The sequence below is a fragment of the Acartia tonsa genome, chromosome 10, assembly GCF_053477335.1.
Source record: "Acartia tonsa isolate MP-2025a chromosome 10, ASM5347733v1, whole genome shotgun sequence".
In the NCBI taxonomy this organism is placed as follows: Eukaryota; Metazoa; Arthropoda; class Copepoda; order Calanoida; family Acartiidae; genus Acartia; species Acartia tonsa.
Genome location: NC_137269.1, coordinates 16,073,383 through 16,086,183, shown reverse-complemented (window position 1 = coordinate 16,086,183; position 12,801 = coordinate 16,073,383). Strand labels below are relative to the sequence as shown.

Sequence of the window (12,801 nt, the reverse complement as noted above, 5' to 3'; positions counted from 1 at the left end):
TTAAGTAAAAGAGTAATATAAAATTTCTAATAACCTATTTTTTCAATGAATAAAAATATTCTTTTTTCAAAATTTTTCAGTGGTTTCCTTCATTTCGCATATGGACCACAAAAAAATTTAATAAAGGATAGGTTAAGTTAAGAAAAGGTTCGAAGAGCTAGCAGGTGTTGCCCACAGTAGGAATATGGCCACTCTACTCAGAGTTAGAGCCCCCTCTAATGCGAGATTTTAAAGAAATTCGGATATTTTTGCAAGTTCTCTTGGGAGGGTAGTAATACCCTCCCCCAAAATATTTATAAACCTTTCCGGGACCTATGATAAACTATCCTGTAAAAACCATATCAATTCATCAGACACACGCACACAAACATCCTGTTACTTTATTATAAGGATTAAATAGAAAAAATTGTCGCACAAATATAATAGTCGTTGTTTTAAATACTTTGCCTGATAATAAATCTTCCCGGATTTCCTAAAATATATTATTTAATTGAATATTTTATTGCATCATGGTATTGTACTCTACAGGATTTGCACTACAGTTTATTACATCATAGAAAAATAGATTTAGAACAGGATCAAAGCATACGAAAAGTGTCCAAATAAGAGCTCTAAATCTGCATTTATTTTAATCACAACACAGATATTTAAAACTAGCAGGTTTTCCCCACCCCATCAATTTTGCCAGGAGTTTGGATACGTCCCCCAACACTCTACTTCTGCACGCTTCAGAATAAGTAGTTATCAACCTATATCCCAAAGTATTAACAAACTAACAACATAATCTTATACCATTTGGAGTAATATGGATACATCACAAATTGTCTTATCCTTATATCCTTGAAGCATTTACTATTTTCAATTATTGGATAAGTAGAAACAATATGTGCAAAATGACGTCATGTTTGCACAAATAGTAGAAATTTTTAACAGAAGTTTCTAATCAACCCTGTATATTTCATGGAACGAACAGCTTATAGAGTCTTCAAAAAAAGAAAAATGTTCCAAGGATTGACCGAACTATGCCGATTGATATCATATTCTTTTCTAATATGACGTCAATCTGGATAGTTCTGCCAAACGTTGTAAATTTTTTCCACCTTTTTTGGAGACTCCATAAGCTGTTTCGTTATTAATTCTTTATCAAGCCTTAGTTACAAATACAGCAAAAAAACATGTCCAAAATGTTTCAATTAGTTTATGAGCTTTGTTATAAATATAGTAAATGGTTCTTGATTTTTGTTTGTTTTTTAAATTTGATTATTGAAACTGCAATGAATGTTTGTTCACTTACCTTAATTGAATTATGGTGAAGATTTAGATTTTGTAACTTTAGTAAAGTTTTGAAAGCACTTGAATCTATACTCCTAAATTAAATACATTTAATTATATGTACTGGTTTTACTCTATGTATGGCATAGGGAACTGAAAGTTAAACCCAAACGGGATTAACCCCTTTAACAAAATAGCCAACATATAGTTAAGGTTAGGTTTATAATGACCTAGTTAGTATTTTCTGTCAGCGCTAGGCCCCTTGAAGGGGTCAGGAACTTTAGTACAATACCGTGATGTTTTATTTCCAATATGCGCAAAATATACACACGGAACTAAATTTGAAAATAGGATATTTTAGGTAAGGTTAAGTTAGATTAAGGAAATATAAGGTCTCCTGTCAGAGATTTATGCTTGGTTCAAATAAATTATTGGCGAATTTCTAAAGGAATAGTTTAAAGATTTACAATTTGTACCAATGTAAATATCATTGAGAAGTTTAAATTAAATTGATACAGAAGAAAAAAGTAATAAAACTAATAAAAATAAAAGTTCAAATTGAAAACTTTGTAATAATATAACCTCCTACGAAAGTCAAATAATAAGTTCAGATGCTAAAAAGAGCATAGCTTTAATTCCGTCGGTCCAAAGATCATTAAGAACACAGCCTCTAAGCAGCTTTTCTTTGCATACGCAATTCTTATTCAAAACAACTAAAAAACGTGCATAGTTGAACTACAAAAGAATACATGATCTCGTCAGAGAAAAGTTATATTTGTACAAGGTTTTCCACTTAATTACTGTAGTTAAGCTCACTGTTCTTTTTAAAATCTAAAATATTGTCAGTACTGCGCTACTTGTGAATAATTTTTCTCTTTATGTTTTTTTGGAATACCTAATTTGATTGTTATCAAGGGCGAGGCTGACTAGGGCAGGATTGTTGATGAACAGCTGATCTGAGACACGAGACAGGTAGTTGTTACTCAACTTCAGCTTACGCAGCTGACTCAGGGGGCTCAAACATTTGTCATCCAACTTTAAATACACAGAAAATCATTTAAAGTAAAAATATCTATTATTTCTGGCAGATTTGATTATAACATCCTTGTTTATTGAAGGGTTTTTAAAGGTAGAATCATAAATGGAATAAATTTAATGACGATGCAGGAAGGATGGGGACATTGGAATAGAAATTACACTGGTGCTTATAACTAATTCTTAAGAAACTTGTTGTATAAAATTCATACTTTTTCTCAATATGAAGAAAATACAATTTGAGAGTGGAATAAGAAAAGTATAAAGTAGACAAAATTTGATTTATAGATGAAATACACCTAGTCAAATTGTCTTTCTACCTAGCTATTTGGAAGGGAATAAATATCATGAAGAAAAAAGAAAAAACATAGATGCATTTGTAAAAATAATTTATGTTTATAATTTATAATATAAAAATAATTTATACAAAAAAAAAGTTAACGATCTTAAAAGTTTTTGGGTGTTTGTCAGATGCACAGGCATTAAATCTTTTATTAAACTAGGGTTAGCCTATATTATTCTTTAGGTATACCTAATATTTAGCCGATTTCAAATAAATCTTTGCAAACACCTTCCCTGTCTGGCAAAGTTGATATAAATCATACTGTTCAATTGTTACACTTCGTAAATTTTATTCAAAAGATTTATAGATAATTGTAAATTTAATTTTATTTTATCTTATGTGAATATGGGATAGCTGTCCATATGTATCTCTTTCTGTAGCAAAAGATCTTGATAAATGTTGCCATGTACTTTTTTTATTTCTACGTATTAGGATCGTTGTGTCATCTTTGTAACGTTTATGCAGTAGTTCAATAATAGAGAAACATTATTACAAAATTACATTAAAATTCACTTTATTTTTACCAGGGAGTGAGGGGACAATAGACTTAAATTACACTGATACCCAAAGTTTAATAAACACGTTATCTTATTTTTTTGCTAAAAACTTCAGCTACTTTTCTTAATTCTAATTTTTATTGGTTAGTTTAAATCTATAAATGTTAAATCTTTTCAACAAAATATTTTCATCTATAGAAGAGGTATGTAAATTAATTCAGCTCCTTTAGATTCTTACAGGTTTTTATAAGGCAGCACTTTCTTTGAATTGTGTCCATTTGTTTACATTCATACGGACAAAGTAAGTTATAGAGAAGCTGTTTGTCATTTTTTTCTTGTGTTACTTTCCTTCATATTTCTATAAACAAGGTAAGGTGTAGAGTAGCATCTCTACTAGAAATTGTAAATGATTTTCGTGTAATTCCTCAGTGATAACATTGTTTTCCAGATAGAGATCTTTTAGCTTGTGGCTGCCAGAAAATGTACCAGACCTAAACACACAGAAAAAAAATATTAGAGCGTGCAAAAAGTAATGTTTTTGCAATGACTAGAAGTATAACAGTCCTGAAATCAAAGGGTTGTTTATCTGATGGGTTGCTTAGTCTAATATCATTAATGTTTGAATAAGGGGTCGTTTGACTATATGACTTACAATTTGGTCCCTTACCTATTCTTGATAAAATCTTTAAACCCAGTAGACCAAAAATATACGCCAGTATAATAAGTACAAGAGTAAATAACAATGTAAATAATTGTAGTTTTTAGAAACCTTCATATCTTTTAGTTAGTTAACTCTTTTAAAAATATTTGCAAAACTCGAAAAAAAAAATATGTTTTGAAAATATATACTGTACATAATCGGACCCTAATTTATTCACAATACAGTAAATGGATTAAAAACTTAAAATCTAATCTGTCACAATTCACATCCTCAATTATGAGCAGTCTATCTAATTATTGTCCATTTTTGTAAATATAAAAAGAAATATTTCCTGCTTCTTATTTTTACAATGTTTTATTTTACTTTTATAAAAAGTCATGGTATATTTGGTATATTTTATGCTAGAATCCTTTTGATTTGAAAGGTCAGGATAATCTATAATACAAAGTAGCTTGATGTCTATCTGTATGTCTGTCCGTCCGTCCGTCCATCTGAAGCTTAAGATCTCGGTAACCACTGAACCGATTGGATTCTACTCTTCAGGGTATATAACTATCGGTCCTGTGGTGGTTTTAAGCTATTTTTTTAGGGGGTGGGACACCCCCAACCCCCCCAAAAAATGAAAATTTCCCCCCCTAATTTTTTTTTTGCAGAAGATTTCCTTGATCCTTTTTTTTTGCAGAAGATTTCCTTGGTCCTTTTACGAATTTCGCCAAAATCTTTTTTTTGATCACCTCTTGGGGCAAAGCCCCTAGAGGCTAGGGACGAACCGCTAGTGTTATATAATTCATTAAAATCTAAGATTCTATTACCTTTTTATCTATTTAATATCTAATTAGACAATGAAATCATCACAAACCCCTAATGTTGAATTACATTTTATAGAGTTGAAAATACTCATACAAAAAAGTCCAAGTAATTTTTTCTACATATTGACTTAAATACTAACTTATAACAGCTTTTCTAATATCTAATAATTGAATAAAAACCTTGAATTCTTTCACAACTCTATTTTCCTACCCCTTTTGTGACTAGTTTGGTTGTGTATGGTCCTAAAGTTGTTCAATTATCTTGTCCAACTTTTTGACAACTATGTGACGAATAAAGGGGATTCAAGTTAAAAGTTAGGGAATTTTTATATACAGGTTTTCTGCGGATAAAGAAATGATGAGGTATTAGATGAATTCCTAAATTCCTATATTTTTCAATTTATTTTAAAGAAATTTCCTATCAAAACACATGCTATCTGTAATCACTGCATATGGGATAACACTAAAGTAGAACAGATTATAAATCAAATACTGAAAATTCCTCTAAAAGTATTATGATTAGCAAAATATATCCATATCTAAAGATTTTAATGTAGTCTTACATTTGAAAACTTTACATCTATTATAAATTCTAGGTAAATAATTGTTAATATTAAAAAAAACCAATAAAAAAGGAAAGGATATCTAAAATGTACAAATAATCTTTTTACATGTTCATTTTATCAGAATTTCAAATATTTTGTTGGATTTCCTAGTTACATTACTTTTTTTCTGCCAAATCCACAATAAAGTGCAGAAAAAGTGCATCGATACCAAATATATTTTTACCACTAGAATCAAAAGAATATTAAAGAAAAATAAATGGTGGCTCTTGTCACTATAATAGCTGCAATTTTAGAATTTTTAGTTTTATTTATGGGAATAAAAAGTGATGTAATTATTCAAAGAATTTTACATATAATAAAGCAATTTATCTTTTTATCATCTTAATAAAAGTTAATTTTCTATCCCACTCTTTCATACTCTATTATGTGTAAATTGAAAGTTTTATTAAACATTAAAACAAATGCTTTCTTGTCTAAAGTATGGCAACTAATGGTATTAAAATAATAAATAAGTCACAGGAAAAAGGTTAAGGATAAAAGGAAAGGAAATTTATGGAAATTTTATAATATAAAATGGACTTTTATTGGTAAAAACTATATTATTAATTATATTTGAAACAAAAAAATTATACTATTAGAAAATAAGAACCTGTCTTGTGTAACTGCTAGAAAACTGTAAAGAACAATGATATTCATTTTTGCAGACTAGACATTATTGCAGTATACAAGCATACTTTTGGACAATAGCTTGCAATTTCCATGCAGTAAAATCTTCCAAATTGGCCTTATTATCATGAGACACACAATTTGTGAAGTATACAGGGGGAATAAAGTTCTGCAACTCTACTAAGTTACTAGCAAGTTCATACAGTACCATTTACAAAGATGGGCTTTCCTTGTTATTGCTAAAATAAAGAATACCCAAAGTATTTGTGTAAATTTATTTATGTACAGCATGCATAACATCTGTCCCTTTTTTAATGAGCCAAGATACATAAAATTTGGACACAACTAAAGTTTACAATCCAAGAATTTATATTGCACTAGCAGATATGCCCCTAGTATCTAGAAGCATTGTATTCACAAGATAAAGCCTAAAATCACCCCAAAACTCAAAATTGAAAAGCCCAAAACCATCCTGGAACCTATGTGTTCCATAGAATGAAGAATTCGAATGGTTCAGTAGTTATTGAAATCTAAAGCTACAGATAAAAATCCATACTACTTAATATTAGGGTTGGGCCGGATACCGGATTTCCGGCTGATTTCAAATGCCGGATATCCGGCCAACGCCGGTATCCGGCAAATATCCGGTTATCCGGCCAAATTACTGGATATCCGGCCGGATAACCGGCCAAATTACTACATATTAAAGTATCAAAAAAGGATATAGTCCCTTTCGTGGCAACACACCTTAAGGGGTGATTCGTTGTATTTCTAAAATTGCTTTTAATAGGTTATTTTAGGTTAGGTTAGGTTATATTTGGTTAGGTGATTGCCCCGCAGGGTTAGGTAATTGCCCCCGCAAGGTTAGAGTCCCCCGCGAGGGGCTAGAAATAGGAGGAAAGCTACTGTGAAAATACGAATAATCGCTCCTTAAGGGGCGTTGCCACGAAAGGGACTATACCCGCAAAAAAATTTCTTCATAAACTGGTGTTTTATATTATACTAGCGGTTGCGTCCCTAGTATCTAGGGATATTAGAAGGGACATGAAAGTGTAGAAAAATAACTTAAAACCTTACAACGACTTTTTTTGTAAAAATTAAACAGCCTAAAACAACCCTGGGACCTATAAGAAGGTTATATTTATATTTTTTTTACTTAAACAAAGCATTTCATGTTATCTAATACTAAAATATCCTATAGTCGTACATCCTCATATGTAATATAGGTGTTCAAGTCCTGAACCTCCAGGTCTCCAGAAATCTTTAAACGGTTCCTGTGACCGCAAATTTTTACTTAAAGATTTCAAATTTTAAACTTAGGCTTTTGTATATATCTTCATGACATATTACAATTTCATAAAATCCGTTGCCGTTTACCTGCCAACCGTCGGTTTGCGGCTGGCAGCTGCCAAGTACTGCTGCCACCGCCAAAATTTATGTTTTGAGATTTCTAATATAAAAGGGGTAGTTTCACAAAATGTATTTGAGCTTAATTTAGTGAACCGCATATTTTTTGCTAGTTAATGGGTTAAACTATATTTATATGGCATATTTTAGAAAGAATTTCAATTTTCTACCACGTAGTTTTGAAAATATCAAGACTTGAAAATCAACTTTTTAAAGTGCATATATCACAAAAAGACGATTTTCAAGTCATGATATTTTCAAAACTACATGGTAGAAAATTGAAATTCTTTCTAAAATATGCCATATAAATGTAGTTTAACCAATTAACCAGGAAAAAAATTTGCGGTTCACTAAATTAAGTTCAAATGCATTTCGTGAAACTACCTACCCCTTTACATAAAGATAAACATATTCAGAAAATTTTTTTCTTCTATTTAAGATTAAAAAACAGAGATTTTTGTTGTAAAATATAAAAGATTATATTGCCGGATATCCGGCCACACCGGATATCCGGCCCAACCCTACTTAATATTACATGATACATCACATAATCAAAAATATTGAACTTGAGTATTCAAACACACTCTTAAAATCTGCTTAAACACTATTCCTCCTCTGGTTGTGGTGCACATGTAAATAATTATACATGAAGAAGGACAGACACCAAGACTCAGAACTGGGAACATTATGAATCATTAATATTAAATGTAATGAGTTTCAACTGTACATTTATGGACAATATTTTATAATATCTACTTTGTTTTTATATTTAAAGATGTTAAATCTCTTTTTTTATGTATTATTTATCTAATAATTTATATAAATTCCAAATTTTAAAAGATAGTGATATTAAATCTGTAACAATTCCATGTAGTGTTATAGAAATCTATATTTAGATTAATTTTCAATAAGGATAAATGTTTAGTTCCAATTTATTTATTACATGTAAGACCATAAAACATTTAAAACAACCTTTATTAAAATCACAATTATCCTTTGATAAGTGTCCACTCTCTCATTTATAAACAGATGTCTACAAAAGTAATTTACTTGTATTTAAATTTAGAAGATTGAAATTTTACCAAAAATTTTTAGCATTAACTTGATTCTTACAACTAGAAAGAGTATCATGATTTACATGTTTAATCATAATTTCACATATAAAATTTTTGTATTCGAATAATTGTCTTTTAAGGTAGGTAAAATACCTTATTATTGTGTGTTACACCTCCAAAAAGGACTTTCAAATCGTAATAAAGAATATAAGATATAGCCCCCAGGAGGTTTTAAAATTTAAAATTATGTGAATGAGCAGTCTCATGTGACTTACTATGCTTAACTGCATAGGCTCAGATAATTTTAATATCAAAGCAACTCAATAATTTGGGTTTGTATGTAGAACTTTTAACTATACTGAACCTCCCCCTTTTCTTTTTACTTTTTGGGGTATAGTCCCTTTCGTAACATCGCACCTTATGGGGCGATTCTTCGTATTTTTCACAGTAGCTTTTCTCCTATTTCTAGCCCCTGCGGAGGGCCCTAACCCTGCGGGGCCAATTACCTAACCCTGTGGGGCAATCACCTAACTCAATATAACCTAACATAAAATATCCTATAAAAAGTTATTTTAAAAATACGATGAATCGCCCCTTATGGGGCGATGTTGCGAAAGGGACTATTCCCACTTTTTGTTCATTTCATGACAGTGCTTCCCTCTCTCTTCTCATTAAAGTTTGAGTTGAATAAATAAAGATTTTTTTATTGTTTTGTCTTTGTCATACTATTAGTTCTATTAAGCCTAGATGGCTATTTTATTTTTACAGAAAATTAAAATTACAATATTCAGTTTAAAACAAGTGTCTAGTTGGAATTTCTATACTTTCCAGTCAGAAAGGAGGTTCAAGCTTAGATTCTAATTTGTACATTGCTATAACTTTGAAACAAATACAAAACCCTTAAATACTTATGAAAGCAAATACCTGCATAGTTTAACTAAAAGGTCCATGGAAGCTCTTTCAGATATCTTTTAGATATCTCGCACCTTGCCAATTTGTTTGTTTAAAGGATAAAACCAATTTTAGTATGTCCTAGCTTGGTCCTTGCCATACTCGAGACTGTAATGTTTATTTTACTTAACTCTGCTGCTACATGGTGTGCCTTCATTCCCACAAATTATCAAATTCGTGCAGTTTTGGGATTCAAAATAAGATACAATTGAAAAAAAGCTTGATCTTTCCATCACATATTATTTACTCTTATATATATATAAGTATGTCTGTAACCTAAAATTTCACAAATTTTAAAACGCTCAGCTAACTAAAAAATTGGTTGGTCTTAAAGGACACCTAAAAACCATGTCTCCGAGCCCTTACACAGTGAATTAAGGTTAATACAATTCCGCAAATAAAATAATTTTGATTTGCATTTTAAAACTTTGACGTTAGGGTGCGGGAATCGAAAGGAAAGAAAATTTGAATGATTTTTTCTGTGGGGTATCCTTTGCCAAAAATAAAGAAAAAAACTTTATGCAACTTATAAGAAGAACCACAGCAAAGGAGAGTCATGTCAGTCCAGAAATCAGCGAGATCTTTTGGTGAACACATAGAGAGACAAGCTTACAATGCTAACTTGTGCGGAAGTGTTGACACCCCTGAATTATCTTATCTAATACTTACTTTTATGCTTTTACATTATTTTACTTAATACTCTAAATGTTCACATTATTTAATATTAAGAAAATTTATATTTTTACAAATATTACAGTTACAATTTCAGAAAACTTATGATATCAGAAGAAAATAATTTTACATTATTATTTTAATCTAAAAAAAATAAAAATAATCAAAATGAAATGCTTGCTATTTTATGAATGTAAAAGTAGTTATTTCTTTTGCAAAGATTAACAATTTTCTTTTTTAACACACTTAGATAAACTTTTTTGCAAACATTAACAGTTAAAAATAAAAATGAAACTTACCCCAAAGTAGTAAGGAAGTTATTCTCCAGATGTAATGTGTTTAAATGTGGCAGATTATTGAGAAGCCCCTCCTCCAACACACGAATATGATTGTCCCCAAGATTTAAAAATTTCAGCTTTACATTTCTATATGGAAGTATATGATTTTTTTTTTATTTTTACGCATTTTTTTATTTACTTAAAAAGAACAGCTATATCTTCCAACTGTTTATCATTTCAATAGAGTTTCACCGAAGTCCAAATGTACTGTTTTTTTTCTCTGAAAAGTCAAAAACAAATTGGAGATTTCTACTTTCTCACTATAATATTTTTTACTCTTATCAATGAATTAAATCTATCAATTTTAAAAAATACTCCATATTCCTTGAAAAAAGATCACTGGAAAGTTTTTCTAATCTGTTGTTCCCGAGATTCAAACTTTCAAGATTTTCTAAAATTCAAAATAGGTATTAGTAAAAGATGAGAGGATTCTTTTTACAAGGCACGTATTTGCGAAACGTCATACCCCTATTGTAGAATAGCTTGGTTTTTAAAAGAACTGTTAATCATGGAAAGAAAACGAAGTAGCGGGTTTCGTCGTATTTTCACAGTAGCTTTTCTCCTATTTCTAACCTGTGGGGTGCTCTAACCCTGCGGGACAATCATTAACATTTACTTAACCTAACCTAACCTATAAGCTACTGTGAAAATACGACGAAACCCGCTACATAGCTTTCTTTCCATGATCCGAACTGTAATACAAACTGGAAACCATCTGTTTAATGCCCACTATTTCAATTAACCAAGCAATTCAACTTCACTTTTTGTCTTGGCATGCAATTCTTATTGTCTTGCATAACTATTATAGCTCATACAGTGCAAAACGCATCGAAAGAAAAAAAGATCAAATATCAGGTAGCTTAGTTTGTCCTATAACAAGTTCAAGAAATTGGATCTAATACATGTAAACATAATCTATATCAATAAAGAAAGTCATTTTTTTAATTAATTGCGTAAAGTTGGGTGTTGGTTAAATGCTCTTATTAAGTCAAAGTGTTATTAATTATAACCAAATGCATATATGTATGAAATGGTCCATAATTGGGAACATTTGACTTACTAAGAGTATTTGCCTGCAACCCAAAACCCAACTTTAGGCAATTACTTAGGATACAATTTATTCATTATCTATAGTTATTAATCTATGTATAACACACTGTTACCACGACAATTATCATATCTAACCACTGCAGTTTACATAATAATGATAAGTTTATAATATTAGCAAAATTTATTATAAATGTATTGAAATTTCATAATAAGCTTTTAAAAGCCAAGCTTCTAAATATTTAAGGTTATCGTGAATTGAACCAGGATTCCTGAAACATTTAAGTATTTTCCTTTATCTTTACATGATTCAAATGATAACTTTAAATGTATTGAGTTTCGCTTTAAGGAGAATCCTATGACCCTAGCTAAAAGGTTTTTCCGAAAATCTTGACACTCCCTTATTTCAAATCGAGGTGGGTGTGATCTTTAAAGGGGTGTTCTTTATATTTTCAAAGTGGAGTATGGATAAGCTGCTATATACCACCAAACATATATGCAACATACTTCAAAAAGGCCTACTTTGGCTGGCACATTGACGCGCAAAAATTTTCACAACATCCCTTAAAATTTTAGGCGGTTTTAAATTTTTGCTTTGCACCCTTTAATTTGTTATATAACGGGAGGGGGGTATAATGGTGTTTAAGGGGGTGTAGAGAGTGAAAAACTGGGAGGATGTATTCTCTACTTTAATTTTGCCAGGGGGTGGATAATCCCCATGCAACCTCCTTCTGTACACCTCTAATGACTTACACACTCATACCTACAGAGAAAGAAAGATTTATGTATATACCCAATTATGATAAACAAAATCACCCATTCTATGGAAGTGGATAAGTTGGAACAATTAATCAAGATTTGAAAAGAGTCCCCTAAGTTTTCCAGCCAAAGAAAGCGATATCGTTTTTATAAAACTTTGGGATACAGCTTATTTTATATTTAATGTCCCCTACTCAATGAACCAAAATGACTTTTAATGAAAGATAGATTAACTTTCATTATGGTATGCTATTCTGCAAGAATAAAATATGTATAACTAGGTTATAATTTTGCCCAGTTTTGTGTATATTTCTGCACAGGATTGTGTACTCTTTTGCACAAATTTGTGCATTAACAACATGAAACCTTCTTTTGGGGAAGAAACAAAAGTTCCTTTTTTTAATAAGATCTTTAAAACATAATAACATAAAAAAAAAACATTAATATTCATTATTTTTTAATATCAACTTTATTAAGCCAAAAGAAAATGTTTTAAAATAATCACAACTGAAATGCTTTTATGACCAAATATATGGATTTTGAATTTGTTATATTTTAATTTTATTTTTCGCAAAAGTTTTTGACATATTGTCCCTGCTTTTTCTTTTCCTTATCCATGAAAGAAAACTTTTTTCCTTTGGTTATTAAAGAAAATTGTATAAAGTCATTTGTTTAATGCTTTCAAATTAAATCTAAATTGTGTTCCTCTATGAATAATGACGA

The 12,801-nt window shown here is 30.2% G+C and overlaps 1 protein-coding gene across 1 annotated transcript in view; it reads right to left on the bottom strand.

Annotated features, from left to right (window-relative positions):
• Positions 1-349: 349 nt before the first annotated feature.
• LOC145330454 (uncharacterized) overlaps positions 350-12,801 on the bottom strand; it is a 47,433-nt gene continuing 34,981 nt past the window's right edge. The window contains exons 13-18 of the mRNA XM_080175088.1: positions 10,599-10,663; positions 10,234-10,361; positions 3,574-3,638; positions 2,168-2,309; positions 1,295-1,367; positions 350-472 (exon numbers count right to left, since the gene is read on the bottom strand). Coding sequence (XP_080031214.1) covers positions 350-472; positions 1,295-1,367; positions 2,168-2,309; positions 3,574-3,638; positions 10,234-10,361; positions 10,599-10,663 — 596 coding nt within the window. The remainder of the gene's footprint in view (positions 473-1,294; positions 1,368-2,167; positions 2,310-3,573; positions 3,639-10,233; positions 10,362-10,598; positions 10,664-12,801) is intronic.